This window comes from Erigeron canadensis, chromosome 2 (assembly GCF_010389155.1).
Source record: "Erigeron canadensis isolate Cc75 chromosome 2, C_canadensis_v1, whole genome shotgun sequence".
Taxonomy (NCBI): domain Eukaryota; kingdom Viridiplantae; phylum Streptophyta; class Magnoliopsida; order Asterales; family Asteraceae; genus Erigeron; species Erigeron canadensis.
In genome coordinates this window covers 24,841,225-24,864,737 of record NC_057762.1, presented here as the reverse complement: position 1 = coordinate 24,864,737, position 23,513 = coordinate 24,841,225, and the positions used below count along the sequence as shown (strand labels likewise).

At 33.9% G+C, this 23,513-nt stretch overlaps 2 protein-coding genes and 1 pseudogene across 2 annotated transcripts; 2 read left to right on the top strand and 1 right to left on the bottom strand.

Moving 5' to 3' along the window:
• The first annotated feature begins 476 nt into the window (after nucleotides 1-476).
• On the top strand, nucleotides 477-9,478 carry LOC122587251 (aminodeoxychorismate synthase, chloroplastic). Its single transcript, XM_043759365.1, has 14 exons — nucleotides 477-549; nucleotides 1,523-1,913; nucleotides 2,063-2,194; nucleotides 3,261-3,328; nucleotides 4,013-4,077; nucleotides 4,822-4,888; nucleotides 5,034-5,273; nucleotides 5,349-5,475; nucleotides 6,134-6,402; nucleotides 6,845-6,924; nucleotides 7,059-7,161; nucleotides 7,246-7,328; nucleotides 7,729-8,346; nucleotides 8,798-9,478. Exons 2-14 carry the CDS (start codon nucleotides 1,583-1,585, stop codon nucleotides 9,300-9,302), a joined length of 2,688 nt encoding a protein of 895 aa, XP_043615300.1. The 5' UTR covers nucleotides 477-549; nucleotides 1,523-1,582; the 3' UTR covers nucleotides 9,303-9,478.
• A 492-nt stretch (nucleotides 9,479-9,970) lies between these two features.
• On the bottom strand, nucleotides 9,971-11,218 carry LOC122587941. Its single transcript, XM_043760094.1, has 2 exons — nucleotides 10,750-11,218; nucleotides 9,971-10,629 (listed from the first exon to the last, which is right to left on the bottom strand). Exons 1-2 carry the CDS (start codon nucleotides 11,216-11,218, stop codon nucleotides 9,971-9,973), a joined length of 1,128 nt encoding a protein of 375 aa, XP_043616029.1.
• Nucleotides 11,219-14,072: 2,854 nt separating this feature from the next.
• On the top strand, nucleotides 14,073-16,032 carry LOC122587940 (annotated as a pseudogene).
• Nucleotides 16,033-23,513: the final 7,481 nt, after the last annotated feature.

Below are 23,513 nucleotides of genomic sequence, written 5' to 3'. Positions count from 1 at the left end.
TACATTTATGATTCATAGGCTGCATATGTAACTAAAGTGGATTGAGTATTGATTAAATTTTGTTTAGTATCTTTTTTTTTTGTTGTTGTTTAAGATAAAAAATGATGGTGAAGATAAAAATGGATAATATATTTAATTTATAGTATAAATATATATTTTAGTGTTAAAGAAATAGAAATAGAGGAAAGAGAATATAGTGAGAAAAATGACGTAAATACCCTCACATGGAAGTCACGTGAGAGGTTTAATGAAATTCAGTTGGTGACGTCAAAATAAAGGATGGATCTTGAACCTTATCCTCCTATAAAGCTATAAAGAATCACGGATGTCAATTTGAAACTCTAAGGGCTAAAGTTGATGTATTGGTAAACACATGGACGATTCTTGAAATTAACTCTATAATATGCATTTTCCGCTCTTTTTTTATAATAAAATCTCAAAAAACATGACCACACTTTAACGAATCTATATATATATATATATATAAATCTTCAACCACACACACACAGAAACAGAGTCGGCTGCTTTCACCAAACCTTTCACCTTCAGGTTTCCTTTATCTCTGTTTATTATCATTTCATCATCATGCTGTATTTATTTATTTATTTTATTTATAGTGACTGATATATACAGATCTGTTTATGTATATTATGTGTATATATTCTAAGATCTGTTGAATAGTTTCCGAGATCTCTTTGTTGCGTGTATTTTATGATGATATAACTTTGTTAGTTACTGCAAAGTTTGAAAGCAGCATGGTTGGATCAGTGGTAAACACCATTGCCTCTGGAGACAGAGGTCATGGGTTCGATCCTCATCCCATTCAAAGGTTGGAGAGCCTTTTCTATCATTTAGGTAGAAACTGGAAGCAGCCTCTCTACTTAGGTAGAGGTAAGGTTTGCCTACATCTTAACCTCCCCCATACACCATCGAGGTATTGGGGCTCAAAACCCGCGGAAGGCGCCACTGAGCAGTTACTTACTTTTTAGTTACTGTGAAGTTTGTAACTGGTATCGGATTTTTATATTAGAATTAGAGTGAAATGTTCATTTGAAAATTAAAATTTGTGTGAAAACCAGTTTTTTGGTTGCCACACAAATTATAGTTTTCAAATGATCACTACCCTAGAATTAGAAGAGTGATCATTTATTTTTGTTATTGTTCTGTTAAATTGAATCTTAAAAGTTATTTTTGTTGACTAGTAATTTGATTATTTTAAGTTCTTGATTTAGAGGTGTGCTTATGCACATTTTGTTAATGATTAGTGTTGAACTGTAAGAGAAGCAAACTCGTTAGCACTAAAATGGAATAAAATATAGAAATCTGAAACATTAATTCAACAATAACTAAAATCAGAAAAGAAAAAGACAAGAAGAGATGGGAAATGTTGAGGTTTCGGTTTAACACACTTATCTTTACACATAGTCACCCTCTTTGTTGTAATAGAGACTTATTGACATCTACCTCATCACCACGAGTTTTTGTGGTACATATAGTTGACACACACTTGTTATATTTACAGATTTCTAACTTGCCCGAAGCCAGAGGCTTGTGGAATCACTAGTTATTTATTAGATTGAGAATGAACTTTAGACTATGCTCAAATGCTTCAGAGATCATATCACCTAGTTTAGATGGATCACAAAGCATAAACATAAATAGATCAGTGTCCACATCTTCAACCAGGGGTAGTGACTTGGTCAACAAAGATAGTATCCATGCGCCTAGTCGTGATACTAGAAAGGTGGTGCTTTCAAGTCAATATGTACCAGGTCAGTTGGAAGGAACACGTTTAAAGGGAAAGCCATTGTCAAAGCCAAGACAGAAGTTGGAATTTATCAGGACATTGTTGATTGACAATTACGACAGCTACACCTATAATATATACCAAGAATTGTCTCTTGTGAATGGATGTAAGCTCTCGCTATGTCTCTCAGCTAGTGTGTTTTAAATACCTGATATAACTTCAGGATTCAGGAAACTTTAGTGTTTCTTATTTATATAATCAGAGAAATCCATGAAAAGTGGAAACGATGTCTCATAACTTTACCGTGCTCTGTAGTACCTCCTGTTGTAATACGCAATGATGAATGGACGTGGGAGGAGGCATGCTATTACATTTATGAAGAGAGAGCGTTTGATAACATTGTTATATCACCAGGTCCAGGATCACCAGCATGCTCGTCTGATGTAGGTAAGACATTGTTTTGGCATATCCACTAGTAAAGTTATAATGTGTCGGCTTGAAGTTTCCTTGAGATACCAAAAGTATATTTACTATTTTGTGGATATTCATGTAAGAAGCTTAGTGTATGGACTCATCTCTCAATTTATTTTCTCAAGGTTTATTGTTGCTACATAATAGTCTGAATGGTGTACTGGCATAATGCCTATGAACAAAGAAATGCTGGCCGTATATCTTTCTGCGTCCTTCCACAGTCTAACATGACATGATGTGATATGTCTAGTAACACTGTCGAGTAATCTAATCATTATTGAGCTATGTTGTTAATAACGGTGGTATAACGGTTATCGGTCCTTCCACAAAATAACGGTCCCGTTATTACTGGTGGTATTTACCGTTATTTTGCCGATATTTAGCTTTTTAAAATTTCGGTTATAACGGTGTTATTACAGGTTTATTTTCTTTTCCCTTTTTTTGGGCCCAAAACTAATAAATACCTTTTTATTAATAGTCCATACTAACTATATAAAAGCCCAGCGATCCATCTAATATTTTAACAGAAGGTAAAAAAGAAAAACAAGTCCTAACCCTAATTTTTCAATCAATATGATACTAGAGTTGAAGTGGAAGATCTCGAGAAACAAATGAATAACTTGGTTGATGTGGATTCGGAGGAAGAGTTTAAAAACTAATGATTTGAATTTCATCTATCCCGTTTCAAATAATTTTAAGCTTGACTTTTAAGTTTAAAAGTGTTATTTATTTTGGAATTTTTACATATATATATATATATATATATATAGAGGCATATAGCATAATATTATGATAACCGTTATACCACCGCTATAACAGATATATCATATACCGGTGGTCAACCGTTATAATTGTTATTCGACCATTAACAACATAGTTATTGAGAAACACTCTGTATAAATTCTAAAGTTTTTTTATTTTTTTATTTTTATAGACTATAAGTTATAGGTTCCCTGGAATGATAATAAAGTCTTGTACAATATCTATTCATTGGTTGTTCACTTTCTAAATGATGTTTATTCGTTTTCTTGGGACTTGATAGGGATTTGTCTCAAGTTGCTGCTAGAGTGCGGGGACATTCCAATCTTAGGTGTTTGTCTTGGACATCAGGTATGTTTTAAGCTGGTTGTAATTCTCTTCATGTCATTTTCTTTTGAGTAATTTGTCAGTTTCCTTGCTTATGTCAAATGTTGATTTTGAATACAGTTATAAAATCTACCCATCCACCAAAAACTGAAAGATTTAGATTAAGAATGCAATAACATTGTTTTTGTTATCATAATGAAGACATTAGAATGGACAAATTGTCTTTGTGGGTCAATCCAGTTCTATTCAGAGGTACTTAAAAATATGGCCTAATTCAATCTGAACCCGTTTTGTTCTCTATCACTTAATTCTCTGCATCCTATCTCTACTTGGATGCTTTGAAGGATTCCCAAAGTCTACTTTTAGGGCACACAACCTTTTAAGTGTTTAATTCAAATATTTGGAATAAAAGTGAAATAGTGTTGTTTTTGTAATCATAATTAAGACATTAAAATGGACAATTTGTGTTAGTGGGTCAATTCAGTCCAGTCCGATTAGTACTAAAAATGGCCTGAGTCAGTCTGAAGCTGGATTGTCTCTTATAATTAGGTCATCATGCCACTTCTACTCAACTGCTCATGTTTTACCTTACATATCGTAGTAACTGTTATGTAATATTCTATTTAAAGCTATTCATCCTGGTCTGAAGAGTACATTACTTGTATGGCTTCATAGGTTGTGTTCTGATTCACATCAATGCTTTGACAGGCCTTAGGATACGTGCATGGTGCAGATGTCATCCATGCCTTTGAACCTGTCCATGGACGCCTGAGGTACATAAACTCTTATATCTTCATCATTGATACTGAACCGCAATGTGTCATACCAACAAGAAATAGATTCTGGTTCAGCACTTCAACCATTGTTTTGACACATGAGAATGAACCTCAGCATTGTATTGTCATTTACCTAAGGTTTCTTAAGAACATTTATTCGAGGCAAAGCATCATATATGGCCAAGTATTAAAAAAACCTTCTCAAGGGATCTTTTATGTATCGAACTATAGACTCAATTAAATAAAAAGGAAAAAAATTCACATGATCAATTCGAAATAAGGAAATTAGTCAAATTACCCCTTTTACTTGTTGAAGTTGAAACTTGAGATTCAAATAGATCACATATAGAGAGGTCGGAATTTATTCTTTGCCTGAACATGGGTCGATTTAGTTACATTTTAACTCCATTGTGGTGGGTTAATGGGTTTTAGAGTCGCTCAAATTGTTATGTGTGTGTTTCAACCACTTACATTGCATTATTAAACAGTTTTCTGATTTTACCTATTTTAATAATAATATATAATTTGCAATTTAGTAATAACTTGTAACATAAATTGTTGACGGGCTAGCTCTGTAATCATTTTGACCTGCCCAATTATGACCAGTTACCCAAGTCACCAATTTTGCCATATCTGGCTATTTTACCTATTTTCTCTATAATACTGGATCATAACACTCCAACTGCGTCGACTCCCAGGCTTAAATTTAGCTCATACTAACTCCGCGCTGTTATTCTATAGTGAAATTCAGCATAATGGAAGCAGATTGTTTGATGGTATTCCTTCTGGCAGAAATTCTGGTTTTAAGGTCAGTTTAAAGTACTGGAGTGATTCGACATGCATAATCTCAAATCTCTTTTGTTAGAAGAATGTTGAATTAGTTGATAACATTTAACATGTAAAAAAGGATAAGGTGAAAGCATATTGATCACCCTGGTTTTTGATTGACACAGGTGGTTCGATATCACTCCCTTGTCATAGATCCAAAATCACTTCCGAAGGAACTCATACCTTTAGCATGGACATGCTCTGCTGATAAAGTTTCTTCTGTGGGTAACCGACAGTCTGATATTGAATCTTATAAAAGTCAACATGATCGAGAAACTTCTCCTAGGTCCTTTAGCGAAGGTATGCCAGACAGGAGAGTTCTTATGGGCATCATGCACTCCACTAGACCTCATTATGGCTTGCAGGTAAGCCTTAATCTTTGTTTTTATTAGCATTCTTCTTATTTATGAGCTAAACCGTTTTATCCCCTTAAACTACAGTTTCACCCTGAGAGCATTGCCACCTGTCATGGGAGTCGGATATTCAAAAACTTTAGAGATATTACTGAAGATTTTTGGGGATCGAAAGACTCTTCCAAAATTAGTGAGAGGACGCTACAGTATAATGGTAAACTACTAATATAAATAGGCCATTTACTTGGTGTCTTCATTCGTACTCGGGCATCTTCTAGGGCATGCTAAAGAACTGCGAGCTTAATTACTTAAAAGTACATGCATAATCCTAACGTTGGCAATTTTGAGCCGTTTACTTGTAAATAGATCAATTTGGATTATGCTTTAATGGGTCAACTGGTTTTCTAAATAAGTTAAAAAGGAAACTGGTTAAATGTATTGGACAGGCTACCCTCTTTACCCTCTATTGTAAAAGTTGGATTGTTACTCGGATGAAGCAGTCTTTGAGCATATTGAGCACATTAGTTATTTCAGAATTTTTTTTTAAAACATGGACGAAAAGTGGTTCTGGTCACTCCAACTTGTAATGTATTACTGGTTACATCTTTGACTTGTTACCCAATCTGCCTGACCCGCCATTTTTGCTATGTCTACAAATGGCTTGTAACCATGTCTCTTTTTTGTCTGAGTTAATGGATTATATTACTTTTCTCATAAGACCTCTGAATAATAGAAAACTGTCTTTCTTTGTCTTAAAGTTGGTTCTGTAATTGGTTTTCTGATTTCTGAGCTAGGGGCTTAGATACATGGTACTTGCAGTTAAATTTTGTTTCATGTTGTGTTATTAGCACTGAGCAGTAAACTTTACTTAGCGTGCATGCAGATAGGAAATGGAAGTTGGCAGTTTAAACACAACCTCAAAAGTGCTTATTTGTCCATTCTTGATGCAAACCATATCAATATGTACAAGATGGTGAACTCGTCAAGTTTGAGCAATGGTATCAAGTTTTTAAAACTACGCTGGAGAAAACTTGATAGTTTATCTTGTCAAGTTGGCGGAGCAAAAAATATATTTCTCAAATTGTTTGGGGATAAGAAGGCTGAAAACACCTTTTGGTTGGATAGCTCCTCTACAGAAAAGGTCTATATCTCTTGCTTAACTAAAGTTGTCCACTTGTCCTTATGCTGAACAATCACGAAAAGGCTGTACTCAAATACATTAGTTGGCTTAGCACCAGAATGGCATTTATGCTGGGTGACTATTTTAGTTGCAACTTGAAAGTATCTGGTAAAAGTTACGCGCCAGACCTTCAATTTATAGCTTATTAGTTATTGCATAGTTTGAAGGCGAGAACCATAACAATTTCAGTTTTAATTCTTTTAGTAATAGATTGCACCATACCATATCATATTTATATTATCTGGATTCTATCTGTAATAACAGAGCACAGTTTATTAGAATAACTAGGCAATATATTAGAAATTTAGGATATATCACTCTAAATGGCATCTGTTACTTCATTGTATGGAATCAATGCTTTTCATTGATATTTATATCTACTATATATGTCCCTATAATGCAGAGAAGAGCAAGATTTTCATTTATGGGTGGAAAAGGTGGATCTCTTTGGAAGCAGATAACTTTCAGAGTATCAGACCCAAGGTTTTTTAATAAAGATCATATATAACTTGTTATAAGTTATAATGTGATTGAAAACTACAATATGTTTTAATATTTGGTTACATATCCAGTTTATGTTTATGTATTGCGTGATATTCAAAATTTCTCTGTTGCAGTGATGTTACATGTACAAGTGGAGGTCATATTTCAGTTGAAGATGGTGAAGGTTTATCTAAGTTTACTTTTTTGGAAGATGGTTTCTTCAATTATATGAATAAGGTAGGAAGGAAAAAACTGTACTCTCTTTCAATAAAAAAGCACAAGTGTTGTACTATTTGCTGACATGTCATGCTTTTTAATCAGGAACTTCAATCTATTCATTATGATGAAAAGGATTATGACGGGTTACCTTTTGAGTTTTATGGTGGATACATTGGCTATCTTGGGTAAGTAAAGTTCTCTTGTTGGAACTAGAGGTGTTTGTTTTGACCATTTACTTATGAATTGGTTCATACGGATTATGTTTATTTCCAATGGGTCAGACAACTAACCAAAGTATTAGCTGAAAGGGAATAGGTATAAAGTTGGTGAAAATTGATTTAATGAAATACTTAATATTATTAATGTAATTTTTAGTTACCGCACTCTAGCAGTATATATAAAAAATAGTTTTTGAAGTCGATGTCTTTCGGGTCAAGCCAACTGGACAATGATGATTCATATCAAAACTACACCTTTTAACACATTATCCAGCTGACCAACCCATTTTTTTCAGTTTCCACCTATAGTCGGAATGATCTTACCCTTGGCTAAACTCAAAATTCATCAACTAATTTTCTAATGCAGATATGGCCTAAAAGTTGAATGTGGTGTAACACATAATCGTCACAAGGCAGGATCACCAGATGCATGCTTCTTCTTTGCAGACAATCTTCTTGTAGTAGATCACTCCAATGATGACATTTACATTCTATCAGTACATGATCAAACCACAAAACCAACAACATGGTTGGATGATGTTGAGCAGACTCTCATCACCTTAAAAGCTGCTGCTTTCAAAAGTTCATCTTCTCAAACATTTGTCCAGGCCAAGACCATTTCTGTGAAAAGTGGCTTTCTTTCTGATAAAACCAGGGAGCAGTACGTGGAAGATGTGGAGAAATGTCAAAAGTTTATCAAAGATGGTGAAAGTTACGAGCTGTGCCTCACAACTCAGATGAGAAAGAAAATAGGAGACATAGATCATTTAGGTCTTTACCTTCATCTCAGAGATAAGAATCCTGCTCCATATGCTGCATGGCTTAATTTCTCGAAAGAAAATTTGACTATTTGTTGCTCTTCCCCTGAGAGATTTTTGCGTCTAGATAGAAATGGTATTTTGGAAGCAAAACCTATTAAGGGCACTGTAGCACGTGGCTTAACACCCGAGGAAGATGAGATGCTTAGATCACAACTACAAAACAGGTATTGTATCGTCAGCTATTCATTAGAAATAAGAGTTAAGGTGGCAATATCGGCGGCTTGGATAACAGGTCAAAACGGGTCTCTCATTTACTATAAAAAAAATTGGCACATTTGGCTTGACCCATAAGCACATTTTCTGTCTGTTTCTAATGCTTTTATGAACAGTGTTTTTACACCATAATTATCTAGACCTTGTATTTAATTTACCTTGACATTTCAACCACTTGACTTCATCCCAGCTTTTTATTTATTCACTCTCTTGAGCATTGACACAATTTGGATCAACTCATTCAGCCATTCATAAATAAATTGAAATTCTGACTTCTAGAAAATAAAAGAGTGATATTTAAATGGTAATTTATTCAATGTAAGATCAATAATGGTATTTTTTTTAGAATGGCATTGCGGCAATACCATAAATGGTTACTTACCCACTCTTATCTGTCAACAGCGAAAAGGATCAAGCGGAAAATCTTATGATTGTTGATCTCCTAAGGAACGACCTGGGCCGTGTATGTGAACCTGGGTCTGTCCATGTTCCCCATCTCATGGAAGTTGAATCATATGCAACCGTTCACACCATGGTAAGCACAATCCGAGGAAAAAAGCTGTTGAATCTGAGTGCAATTGATTGCATTAGAGCAGCATTCCCTGGTGGGTCGATGACAGGTGCTCCTAAATTGAGATCAATGGAGCTCCTAGATTCTGTCGAAAGTTGCTCAAGAGGCATCTACTCTGGCTGCATCGGGTTTTTTTCTTACAACCAAACATTCGACCTCAACATTGTTATACGGACCGTCGTAGTCCACGATGGTGAAGCTTCAATAGGTGCAGGTGGAGCCATTGTGTCTCTGTCTAGTCCCGAAGAAGAGTATAAAGAAATGGTTTTAAAAGCAAGAGCACCCGTTAATGCAGTGGTGGAATATGAACATAGATCCAAAGAATCTCTAAGCTGAAAATTTTAGGTAAACCTTATATCATAGAAAATTATACCGGGTGATGTTTGGAAGATGGACACAGGTTATTTGCAGCCAACTGAAACCATCCACTGAAAAACAAATTAGAATTGATACATCAATGGTACAATTGATCGATCGCGATAATTATATCTATAGTAAATTGATTTAATCAAGTAATGGCTTTTTTGTGGTGGTGTAGTTTGTGGCATCTTTATGGCACCTTGATTCCAATCAAAGGGTCATGCTCTTCATGACACGTGATAAAATCAATTTCAGTTATACGTGCTTAAACGATTCATATTTGACCCATATTTTTTTTTAATCTAAAGTAGTGTGATATAGTCGTGACTTGTGAGCAATACTCGATACCAACATGATGTATGTAGGCACTTTTGTCAACGTTGTCTTTCAGAAAAAAAGAAGAAAAAAAAATTTTCCGTGGAGAAAACAAGACTAAGCGAAAGGATTTTTCTATTCGTTACAATGGGTGTCCCTTCGAGATTAGTTAATATTATGATCCACATTGGCCAAGTATGAGAGTGGTATTTATTTATTTATTTATTTTTTTTAACAGCAAAGATGAAGTATTATTATTAATAACACCAGACTAGTAAAAAGCTAGCAAATACATAACAGAATGCTTCGAAAGAGAATAAGAAACAAAATTAAGTAACACTCGGCTTATTACACCAACTATCCCAATCAATCTTCAACTGATTAGCTTTATTCACGATCCATAAGAGTGCCAAGGACCGGACCTCTTCAAAGATCATTTTGGGCGACGCATTAAACTTCCTATAAAATGCATCATTTCTTGCTTTCCAAAGGCTCCAAATAGTTGCAAGAATGATAGCATTAATCATTTTCCTCCAATTTTTATCACCAGCAAATGAGAAGTGTATATTCTGAAGGTCACTCACATGAAAAGCAAATATCTGAACTTTACACCAAGAGCTAATTTGTTCCCAGACCTCCAAAGCAAGTGGACAAGCTGTGAGAATATGGTCAATAGTTTCTTTGTTTGAATTACACCAGGAACATAACAACGAACAAGGTGTAATACCCCTCTTATAGAGTTGAGTGAGAGTAGGCAGCCTATCACGGCTTGCTCTCCAGTTTCTAACATTCACCTTTTTAGGAACCCAATTATTCCAAAGGAAATTATGATGTGGATTAAGAACCGTACTTGTGTCAAACTTTAGCCTCACGTCCGCCACTACAAATTCGTTTGCACTTAGGATTGATTGTAACTCCATGCCTCTTTTGGAAAGCACATCTTTGACTTTTGTGATTGATTTCCATAAACCTCCTGGTTTACCATTAACTGGGAGTTCATTGTCCACAGTCGGATTTCCATGAATTGCAATTATCACATTTCTTCATAGTCTATCTGTTTCGTGCTTTAAACGCCACCACAACTTCAAGAGTAATGCAACATTAGCACCTTTTAGAGATCCCAAACCGAGGCCACCCAAAGATTTAGGAGTCAAAATATCAGCCCAGGCAACCCAACTGATGCAGCTTCCATCACTTTTACCAGCCCAAAAAAAGCGTCTTCTCAACCGCTCCAATTGCTCAATAATTTTCTCAGGTGCTTTGAACAAGGAAAAAAAGTATAATGGAAGCCTGGATAAAACTGATTGAACTAAAGTGAGCCTGCCACCAATGGATAAGCATTTTGATTTCCATTTTGTGAGGCGCTTCTGAAATTTATCAATAACTGGTTGCCAATATCTGCATATATTCATATTTACACCAAGAGGAAAACCCAAATAAGTGAGTAGGAACGTACCCTGATTTATGCCCATACGGTTGACAACGAGATCCACCTCTGGGTGAGTAATACCAATCCCAAACAACAAAGATTTTTGGACGTTTATCTTGAGTCCAGAAATAAGACCATAACATCTCATAATCCTAACAATATTCATGAGGTCGTGAGTCGACCATTTACCCAACATTAAGACGTCGTGATTGAGTATTATACTTTAAGACGTCGAGAGTGGTAGGTGGTATATAAGTTTAGGTGTCCCTTTTTCATTTGAGCTAGCTTTCGTGATTGAGTATTATACTTAGCTTATGACTTGATGTGAGGTTATTATGCGATGGGTTCGTATCAGTTAATGCAGATGAGCTTGTAAGTCAGCGGACATCTTTGTCTAGATTGGGCAAGTTTTATCAAGCCACAACTTGCCAGATCAACATATTGACGAAACTTGTGGCCAACATAGATCATTTGAATGGTGGAACTAAAAATAGATTGAACATTGAAGGAACTAATGCAATTGAAAAAGCTTCATGATAAAATGTTTCATCATTATGGTCAAAATAATAAACATTATATTGGTATCTCTGCCCGACTTACATATTTGTTCATTTGAGTCTTAAATTTTCTTTGAAAACTAGGGGACAAATCTTAGCCATTGGATTATCCCCTCAAAAATAAATCCCAACCCTTGATATCCCTCCCCTTCCCTGTCGTCTCCTTCCCCCCAACACACACACACACACACACACACAATCTGCCTCTCTCTCTCCCCGCTTTTCCGGCGACGGGATCTTGAATCACCGCCATCTCCACCTTTATCTCTGACCGGCGACAGCGACGAACTCCTCCTCCTCCTTCTCCGGCGATACAACCGTCGGAAAAAAGCAACAAACTTCGCCGGAAAACTTCAAACGCCGATATATCCTTCGTTCCTTCGAATTAGAACATCACACTTCTACCAAAACACTCACAATCACACCGCGAACAAACCCTGACCAGAAATTAATCCGATCTATACTCGCCGGAAAACTTGAAAAACTCACCGGAAAAATTAAAAACACTATAGTTGTGTTGCTTCTTCGAATTAATGCATGAAATTAGTACCAAAACACTCAGAAACACATTCCGCACAAACCTTATCCAATAAACATTGTTTTTGAGCTCGCCGGAAAAATCAGTGTCGCCGGAAAATCAGAATCCACCATCTCTTGGATCGCCGCCGGAGTAACCAATCAAGCTTGATTGGCTTGACCAATCAAATATGATTGGACAATGTCGCTGGAGTAATTCGTCGGAGTAACCAATCAAGCTTGATTGGCTTGACCAATCAAATATGATTGGACAATGTCGCCGGAGTAATCCGCCGGAGTAACCAATCAAGCTTGATTGGCTAGACCAATCAAATATGATTGCACAGTCGCCGGAGTAATTCACCGGAGTAACCAATCATGTTTGATGGGATTTTGATGATGGTTAATCCAAGATTTGAGATTAGTCCCTTGGTTTTCATCATTTTTAAAGGATCCATATAAATCCAACTTAAAGGCTGGTTTATGAATATTGGATAAATGTGGTCTGGATGGTAATGTTGTGCTTCAGAGTGACCAACCTTTCTGAACCTTTCTGAACTACGTTTCATTGTTAAAAGTTAAAACATATATTCATTTGAAATTTTGTGGATCAACATATATGGCGGCTATAACCAAACCAACATTTGATCCCTATTGATTTCTTAGACTCCATGGAATAGTTAACTCGACTTTTTTATTAATCCCAAAAATCACTAAGTGTCGATATTACACTTAATTAACAAAAGTCAACGAGGTCAGAACTCACGGGTGTTACATTATTATAAAGACGAAAGTTTGAACACGTCCCATTATATGCATTTGGTCTCGCAATATTAACCTAATATTTAGAAACATGTATCATAATATTTTTTTTAAACATCGATTTAGTAGTTAGAAGTTAGCATTTGAGATACCACAGTGACATCCAACTGGACGATATGCAGTGTTCAAACCACGCACACCTGAGATGAAATCCAGGACTCTCGAAACCCCCTCCCCCCACCCTAAAAAAGAAAAGATAATAAAAATAATGTACTCTTACAAATATAAGAAGTGAGATTCGAACCACTGTATATTTTTCCAAGGTTTAAGACCTTATCATAAATGTATTTGCCGCCAATATCTAATATTACCTTTTCATATTGTTAATAATACAACCTAATATAAAGTCATTGTGTTAAAATATGATTCATACCGTTTTACAAATTTTACCTAAGTTTTGTTATATTAGTAAATGAATAATTAATAAGCTAAATACATAGATAATTAATTTAACATATTTTATTAATTAGAATAAATAAATTTAAATTTTATATATTATAAATAACAATATGTCATAAATTATACTTTATTATAAAAAAGAAAAGAAAAAATGGTCTGAAAATATATCTATTTATAATAAATATAATATGATTTATAATATAATAGTTTTAATTATATTAAGTATATATATCAACTATGTATTAATTAATTAAAAGTTTTATTATTTATGATATTTTAAAAATAGAATTTTTAAATAAATATTTACAAAAACATGTTGCTTGAATAAACATTCATGTGTCAATTGAAAAAAACATTAATACTGTTTTAGCTTATTAGGTAGTTAAAAATATTCATTTGCGTATTATACGGACAATAATTAATCTAGTTAGATGAATAAAAAACGAAACCAAATGACCCGATTGACTTACCGGGCCCGAGTTGAATATATAGGACCGGACCGAAGTAGTTTGGGTCGTGCATACACTAAGCAACCGAATATTAAATTATTAAAAAACAATAAGTTTCCTAATGTGTGGAGTCCTATGGCTATAAATACCGGTACCCATCATATACATACGTAAACTTTAAACCTAAAAATAAATCCTTCCAGTCGAACTCGTAAGTTCGTAAGCAGTAGAAAAGAAAGAACCCTCGCTAGCTACCACAATGTCGTCCGATTCTGAAGATGTAAGTTATACTTTCTGATCATATGTTTTTCTCTATGCTCATATATATATATATATTATTCTAGCTATATTTATTGTTTATTTATTTATGTTTCTTTAAGTTTCTGATATGACGATCTATTCATTATAAATTAATATTTACTATATAAGTTATTAGTAATTCGATCATGCAATATTGTTATATGTAGTTTTGTGGTAATATCGTAATACTACCCAAGTTATGTCACTTGTAGTTTTGTGGCCTAATTTTGTTGAATGTCACCTTTATGATCAACTAGAACAAGGGCTGTCAATGAGTTCGGATTGGCCGGTCAAAAAACTCTCAACTCAGATGAGGTTGACGGGCCGGTCGGGATTCCACAATCCTAACCTGGTTTTTTTTTCATAAAAACCTTCTGTTTATAGAACTATGTATATAATTAGCTAGAGACCTAGCTTTTTTGTTTTATTTCTTATCTTCCCATTAATTATTTCTTAAGTTTTTTTTTTTTTCAACTTTTGACTTTTCAGAACTACAACAATGACGGATCATCTTTTGATGATGATGATGATGGGCCTGATGTCTTTAATGATAATGAGCCTGCTGTGTTTGATGATGATGAAGCATTGGATGTACAAAGCTCAAGCAACAATGCTAGTGATACAACAACAGATGGATCATCTTCTAAAAGGTTATTAATGGAAACACATACTGAAGTTCCAGCCTTGCCACGGTTGACTACTGTTGATGATTTTACGGTTTTGGTCCACCTCAAAGCGCCTGCTTCTACTTCTAATGAGAATTCTCGAGCCCGGTAGATCTTGTAACGGTTCTTGATATTAGTGGTTCGATGTATGGCACAAAGCTAGATTTACTTAAACGGGCCATGGGTTTTGTGATAGAGAATCTAGGACTGGCTGATAGGCTGTCAGTGGTTGTGTTTTCTAACACTGCCCGTCGCCTCTTCCCACTCAAGAAAATGTCGGATACAGGGAAGCAACACGCCCTCCAGGCTGTCAATTCTCTGGAAGCAGAAAATTTAACAAATATTGCTGATGGGTTGAGAATGAGTGGTAAAGTGATGGAAGACCGCCGTGAGAAAAACCCCGTTGCTAGTATAATGCTCTTATCTGATGGTCAACATAATCATGGAATCCATAAAAGTTTGGTTTCAGGAGGTACTCAAGAAAATTACTGGTCTAATTCAATTCCGATCCACGCTTTTGGTTTTGGGGAAGACCATGATGCCAAGTTAATGCACTCAATTTCGGAAACATCCAGGGGGACATTTTCTTTCATTAAAAACGAAAGTGTGATTCAAGATGCGTTTGCTCAATGCATCGGAGGACTTTTAAGTGTCGTGGTCAAAGGTCTAGAGGTGGGTATTGAGAGTGCAAACCCGGACATTGTTTTAAGATCGTTGAAGGCTGGTAGTTACAAGAATCAATTGATGCCAGATAGGAAATCGGGGTGTATTGATTTTGGGGATTTGTATGCTGATGAAGAACGGGATTTTCTCGTCTCTGTCAACATACCAAAGGAGACAGTTCTGAATGAGACGTCATTGTTGAAGGTTAACTGTTATTATACCAATCTGTTGACAAAAGAAACCGTTAAGTTAGTGAGTGAAAATGTTACAATTAAAAGACCAGAAAATGTTGGAGAAGAGAATGTTGTTTCAATTAGTAGTCATACTTATGAGCGTTCAGGAAGAGCTAATATAAATGCTGTTCTAAGCTCGCACCAGTGGCAAAGAGCCACGGTTTTTGGAGAAGATTTTGAATGTGGAGGAACCTTTGCATGTGGAGTAGATTTTGAAAGTGATGATGGTATGGATTTTGCATGTGGAGATGAAGAAGATTTTGAATGTGTTGGTGCTCGTGGGGCTAGTCGTGCTTGTGGAGGAACCTATCAAACGCCAGCAATGAAAAAGATGATAAAAAAGTCCCGGACTGATTAACATATTTCCAAGAAAGGAATGGGATATTTACTACTATATTAGCTCAGGATATAATTTGACCATTTTTTAGTAATGATCTTTTCTTTTCCAGAAGAACAGATCTTTTCTATTTTTTACTTTTCATATTAAGACTATATGTAATAATCCATCTTTTGATGGAGCACACTTTTCTTTAGGCGTTCAGACAAAGTTTTGGGATTTTTTCTGGCATAATTTGGTGAAAGTGTGATTAGGGTTCTTGATTTTGATTTTTGGTTTCAAGGTTTTAAAGTGCATTAGTCTAGATAGATGGTGGTTGCTTAGTTTCTTTATTTTATGTTTGCTAGTTTCTCCTTCTTTTTAGCAGTTCTCTGTTTCCTTATTTGAATGCCGTGTACTTTAGTTTACAAAGTATGAATGAAAATGTTATTCTAAGTCTCTCTAAATTTCTCTCTGGTTATATTCTCGGCCAACAATCTAATTTTATTAGGGGTATATCATATGTATGTCTTAGATTGATATTTTCTTCGATAATTGGGAACATTATGTCTTGTACTCTTGTATTACGATATTATTGAAGTTCATTCATAAAGCAAATTGCAAAGTAGCCCATGCAATCAAGAGAGTGATGGTGTTAGGTGATAACAAAGGTTTAGATTTAGCTCGTACGTTGTTACTCATTATTAGTGAAAATCAGCATAATGCAATTAAGCAGATGGTATTATTATTCCTTCTGGCAGATATTCTGGTTTTTTAGGTCAGTTTTAAGTACTGGAGTGATGCATAATCTCCAACTTTTTATTTCTCTTTTTAACAATAGTCAACCACTTGACTTCAAACCTGTTTGAGAATTGACACAACCCGGATCAAATTTCCACCTCAAAGATACTTGTGATATGCGCAGCAGTAATGTTCCAAGGATCAAATTTCCTGTCCACACCTTTGGTTTTGGGGAGGACCATGACGCTACGCTGATGCACTCAATTTCGGAAAGCTCCAGGGGGATGTTTTCGTTCATTGAAAACGAAAATGTGATTCAAGATACGTTTGCTCAATGCATCGGTGGAATTTTAAGTGTCGTGGTCAAAGGTCTACAAGTGCCAATTGAGAGTGCCTGTCAAACTCGAAGAATGACTGAGATGGTAAAACGGACCCAGAAGAATTCTGGTGTCGAGAAGTAAGATATTTCCATGGAAGACATGAGATATTTACTATTAGCTTAGGTTTTATTTTACCATTGTTTAGTAATGATCTTTTCTATATTTACTTTTCATTTTTATGGGACCACAGTTTTTTTTAGGTAAGACATAAAGTTATGGGATTTTTTCTGGCATAATTATGTGAAAGTGTGCGTGGTTAGAGTTCTTGATTTTGATTTTTGGGATCAAATTGTTATTTCTTGGTGGTTTCAAGTTTATTTTGCATTAGTCTAGATCGTGGTTGCTTTGTTTCTTTATTTTATGTTTGTTAGCAATTTCTCCTTGTTTCCTTATTTGAATGCCGTGTACTTTAGTTTACAAAGTATGAATGAAAATGTTCTTCTAATTCTCTCTAAATTGCTCTCTGGCTAGAATAAAGTCATAAACTAATTGTGGGAACCACCTCAAATGTACATAAAACACAACTGGTTTTTGGGGTACATCATATGTATGTCTTTGGTTGCTATTATATATACTAGGATAATTCGGAACATTATTTCTTGTATCGTGAAGTCTTATGATATTATTGAATTTCATCAGATGCTTCATAAAGCGAATTGCAAAGCAGCCCATTTGAATGATGCAATTAAGGGAGTAAGAATGGGCATGATGTTGTTATACTTTAGTGAAATTCAAAATAGTGAAACACGGTACTAAAATTAGGCGAGTTTTAGATGCTATCAGTAAGTCGTCATTTAAAAATATTTATAACTGACCGCAGCCATCATGCCTGTATAAAACTCTGGGGGGCATCTATATCGTGGACAAAATTTATCGCATATGTTTCTTGTTTCACGCTAAGCAAAATGATATTATTGAAGTGAAGCAATTGCAAATCAGCCCATTTGAATATGAAATTATGTGACAGAAAAAACTCTTCTAGGTTCAACTTCATTGAAAGGGTATGTCAAACAGGAGAGTTCTCATGGGCATCATGCTCGCACTCCACTAGACCTCATAATTATGGCTTGCAGATGAGCCTTGATCTTTGTTTACATCTCATTCCTCTTATTTGTGAGTTATAGTGCTAACTCCGTTTTACCCCCTTGAACTACATTTTCACCCTGAGAGCATTAGTTGCCACTTGTCATGGGAGCTAGTCAGAATATTCAAAAACGACTAGAAGAAACTTCACTAGTTGGTGTATCTAAACTTCACCAGCTGGTATTTAAATCATAATACTATATGTCACTGTCATTTTATTTATTTTATTGTTACACATGGTATATTACATTTTTATTTTACATTATTAGAAATAATATCTTAATTTAGATGAAAAATATTTTAAATATTTCTTAAAAGGTTTTTCTATAATGAATTATATTTTTACATTTTATAAGCATCATGACACACTTCAATAAAAGATAATACTACAATTACTCTTTAAATCTTAATATATTTACATTAAATTTATTTTTAAAGAAAGTTACATTTTTGGTCTCTCAAGTTGGCAGGATTTTCAGTTATTGCCCTTAAGTAAATTAATTACAGAAAAAACCTTGAAGTTGGTCAATTTTTCACTTTTCATTCTGTGACTAACAACCGTCTATTAGCTTCGTTAAGTGAGAGGCATATTCGTCAATTCACAATGATCCTTTCATCTTATTCTTCCAAACTCAAACACGAACCCAAATTTTGAAAATTACGACTGTCGGAAAACGAAATGTTAACTGAAAAACGCACACCGAGGACACACACACACAAACACACTTGACACACACACATCTGATATCGGAAACAAGGGTTTTTGGATTCGGAATTGCTTGGATCGGGATCAGTTTTGGCTAGATTTGGTTGGATTCGAAGTGCAATTGCTTTGTTTTGTCTTTCTTTTCGATTCAAACAAGTTTTTCCGACGAGTCAAGTTTTTCTGACGAAGTCTAGATCAAATTTATTTTGGCTAGGGTTCGTTCGCGATTGATTTCTGAGTACATTGCAACATGTTTGATGTTCTGATTTGGAGGTAATAAGAGATAAATCTAGATTTTAATTTATCGATCGTGATTTTCAAATTTCCGTCCGTCGTGATTTCAGATGACATTTCGTTTTCAGCAAAACCTGACGAATCTAGTTTGTGTTTGAATGTGAGAAGAAGAGATCATGGTAAAATAACGAATTTGTCATTCACTTAACGGACCTAATAGACGGTTATTAGTCACAGAGTTAAAAGTGAAAAATTTGACCAACTTCAAGGTTTTTTCTGTAATTAATTCACTTAAAGCAATAATAGAAAATTCTGCTAACTTAAGAGACTAAAAATGTAATTTTATCTTATTTTTAATTAATTAATTTTATATTTATATCATAGAACATATTATTGGATATATATTAGCTATTATTCTATTAGCTATTATTCTATTGGATATATATTAGCTATTTATTATATTGAAATTATTAGTTAAAAAGTGTAAATTTGTAATGGAAAATAAAAAAGTGTAAATTAAAGTCAAAATTGAAAAAAAAAAGTCAACTTTAAGAAATCAAGAGTTGTGATTGGTCGATAAGTTATTAGAGCAATGGTACTTTAATATAATAAAAGATTATGCTTATCATATGACTTAATATATCTATACGCTGAGTGGCTCCTTGATTCGAAAGTACAGGGAATTCCTTTAGAAGGAAAAGGACTCAAACCTCTAGACACCTAAACCTGATTTGCGGTCTTACCCCCAGGATGTGCTTTTACTAAGGTAGTAATTGATCAAGGTACCACAGTTAATATTACCACAGTTAATGTCAGTATCGATGGAAAAAGGTGATTAAGGTATTACAGAATATATGTTTAAGTATTACTTTTTTTTTTTGCAAGCTTGATTATAGGTTTCACATTTTGGTGTATGTGCAGGCTTGTCACTTGTGTAAGTATGACTCTTTGTTGCTTACCCTCCATTTTCAAGATAATTAGAACATCTGAAGTCGCACAAACTCTTATATTTTTAAGGGGCAAACTGTTTTTTGTTTTTTAACTAAAAGAAAGGCGATACCTCCTTGTTCTAATAATCACCAACAAAAAAATACTTACACGCCTTTGGTAGCAGGTAGGCCAAGGCCAATCCTAACTAACTGATGATACTTAACCATTCGTAACCGTTCATCCTTTTACTTACACTTTTTTCTGCCACATCAGCATCACCTTCTTATTTCTTTCACCTTCTACTTTTCCCCTTAACCATTCACTTATCATTTGGTCCCCACTTTTATTTAATTAAAAACACAATACCCTACAATCTTTCACTCTATATCCAATCAAAATAAAATAAAACAAGAAAAAATATATATAAATAAAAAGGACCCAACATTTTGTCTTTTTACCTAGGTGATCACAATCACCTTCTTTTCTTCACGTACACTCATCACTTACACCCTTTAACAATTCACCCTTTTCACCTACCTCTATCACATACCTTTACAAATGATCTTAGACAATTATATGTATAGTTTTATAAAATTTTGATTTATAATTGACTTGGCCCCATCCATGAAACTAAAATATTTTAACATTGACCCATTCCACCAAAAGGCAACCTGCCACTAATGAAAAAATTACACTTTTCATCCCTAAAGTTGTTACGTTTTTCACTTTTCGTCCCTAAAGTGAAAAAATTACAATTTTGACCTTAAAGTTGGCAGATTTTTTCAATCATCGTCCCTCGCCAAACGTCATTAAATTTCAGCCGTTAAGTCAGACACGTGCAAAACACGTGAGGGACTGAAACTGCAAAAAATGACAAGTTCAGGGACAAAAACTGAAATTTACTTTTCTGTTGTCATCATCTTCATCTTATCCGGCTGACTTTCGTCGGAAAATTCGCCGGAAAACTTAAAATGCCGATATCTCACTCGTTTTTTCGAATTAGACCACAAAACCACCGCCAAACTTCTCAAAGTTAATTTCCGCAAGAATCCTAACCAAATAGATGAGCTTGAAATTCCACAGACCTCTTTGTTTAAATCGGCGCGACTTGCAAGATCAACATATTGACGAAACTTATGACCAACTTATATCATTTGCAATGCCGGAACTAAAAATTGATTATACATCATATCGAAGGAACCTAATGCGAACGAAAAAGCTTCACGAATGAATGTTTCATCATTAAGGTCAAATTATCAAACCAAATTGTAGGCATAGTAATGGATAAACTGGTATACCTGCCCAACGTACATCTAAATTGATTCCCTTGTTCGTGTATAGGCAAAGGCTGGTTTATTAATATTGAAGCCAAACAAATGAACATGTGGTTTGGATACTAATGACGTGCCAAGACCAACTTTTTCTGAACTTGTTGCATTGTTAAAAGATGGAAATAGACATTCTTTTGAAGTTTTGTGGACCGACATATATGGAGGCTATAAGCCTATAACAACCATTTGACTCAACCAGTTTTTTGTTTTTTTTAAAGTTTATATTTAGAGTCCTAGCTACAAAGTACAAACTAGTATTAGACTTTATGAAAATTGGAAAATCATAAAATCAGATGAAAGAAATTCAAAGAAGATAAGAAAATATATAATAAGGGTAAATAGTTGATGAGAATATGGCATGGCATGGAGTTTTTTTTGCCAAATTAGTGTAGTGGGTAATTTTATTTATCAAATTAGTATAGTTTTAAAAATATTTACCAAATTAGTATATTTTTTTTTAAAAAAATACTCTTTTCATTTCTTGCTAAATAAACAAAACATATAAATAAACTTAAACTATTCCTTAATAAAAGGCCATTTCGTTCTCGTCTAAGGGGTGTTTGTTATTGTGATTACAAAACAAATTTTGCGTTTTCAAAATAGATTATGCGTTTTCAAAACTGCGTTTTGAAAAAGCAGGTAGGTACATGCTTCTTCAAAACTGCGTTTTCGTAGCAGATAATCACTTTTCCACACAAATACTTTTTTAGATTATTTGTGTTTTACGAACGTAATAATCAGATAATCACTTCAAAACGCATTCCCAAACACCCTCTAAAACTAAAATTGAATGAAATGGCTGATAACTGTGAATTAGTTTTTTGTTTCTTTTTTCAATCTAATTAACACCATATCATTCATTAATTCTTTTATATATATAAATATTTAATTTCTCACCAATTTTGCATTTTTTTCATGTGTCTACTTTTATGTGTATAATTTTATTTAGTCCATTGGTCTTTTTTCTCCCTCTCAATTTAGATGCAAGGTGTATCTAGCTATTTTGCACAGAATTTGTATTTTTTGAAGTAATATTTGCTTGTTGAATATTTTTCACATTTATCCACTTTGTATTTATAATTAAGTGCATCCATAATCCATTTGTGTTTTACTGTATAAAAAAAAGCCATCGAATTAGTGCATCCAGCTTTTGAAAATGTATAATTTGTTTGTGCATCCTTCTTTATATATAACTAAGAGATTATATATTTTTTCCTATGTGATACCCTATTTTAGATAACAATTAGGATTTTTGCTTAGTTGTCAAAATATTATAATTTTTACTTATTTTTGGTTATTTTAAAATTTAACTTAGTATTTAATTAAAATTGAGAAAATCATTTAACCATGATCAATAATTTTGAAACCTTATAATATTACTATTTACAATCGTAATCTAATAGCTTTTTATATTATCATAAAATATGAATGATAATGTAACCATTAATTATTAAAAAAAAAATTATTTTTAAAATTATACTAATTTGGTAAAACGTGTTTAGCATTTGTCTAAAAAACGAATTTTGCTTTTCTACACTTGTACATTTAAACTAAAATTGAAACCTTTTACACATTAGACATTCAAAACCCTTAAGGGGACGTTTGGTTCACAGAATGTTTTTGATGAAATTAAAATTTATAAAAAGAAATGGAATTTAAAGGAATTGGAATTGAAATCTATCAATTTTTATAATCCTGTTTGGTACGTAAATTTATCAACGGAATTGGAATGTTCATTTAGATAAAAAGACATTGATACCCCCAACAACTAAAATCAAATATTAATATAATCTATCAGTTATTATTAACAAATTTAATTTATATCAATATATATATATATTAATAATCTAGTAATTGATAATAATATAATATCACAAAAACAAATATTTATAGCACTAAAAATATGGATACAATAAAATAATAATGATCAAAAATATGAATAAAAAAGAAAGTACACGAAATATTGTTGCTCTTTATTGAGATGTGGGAGTTTTTCCAGTCACATTTACCAATTTATCAAACCATAAGAATAGAAAAATAATAATTAAACGAAACCATGTGTCTAAAGATACACACTCGAATAATCTGAATATTTGATCCTTGGATCTGACGGTGTGA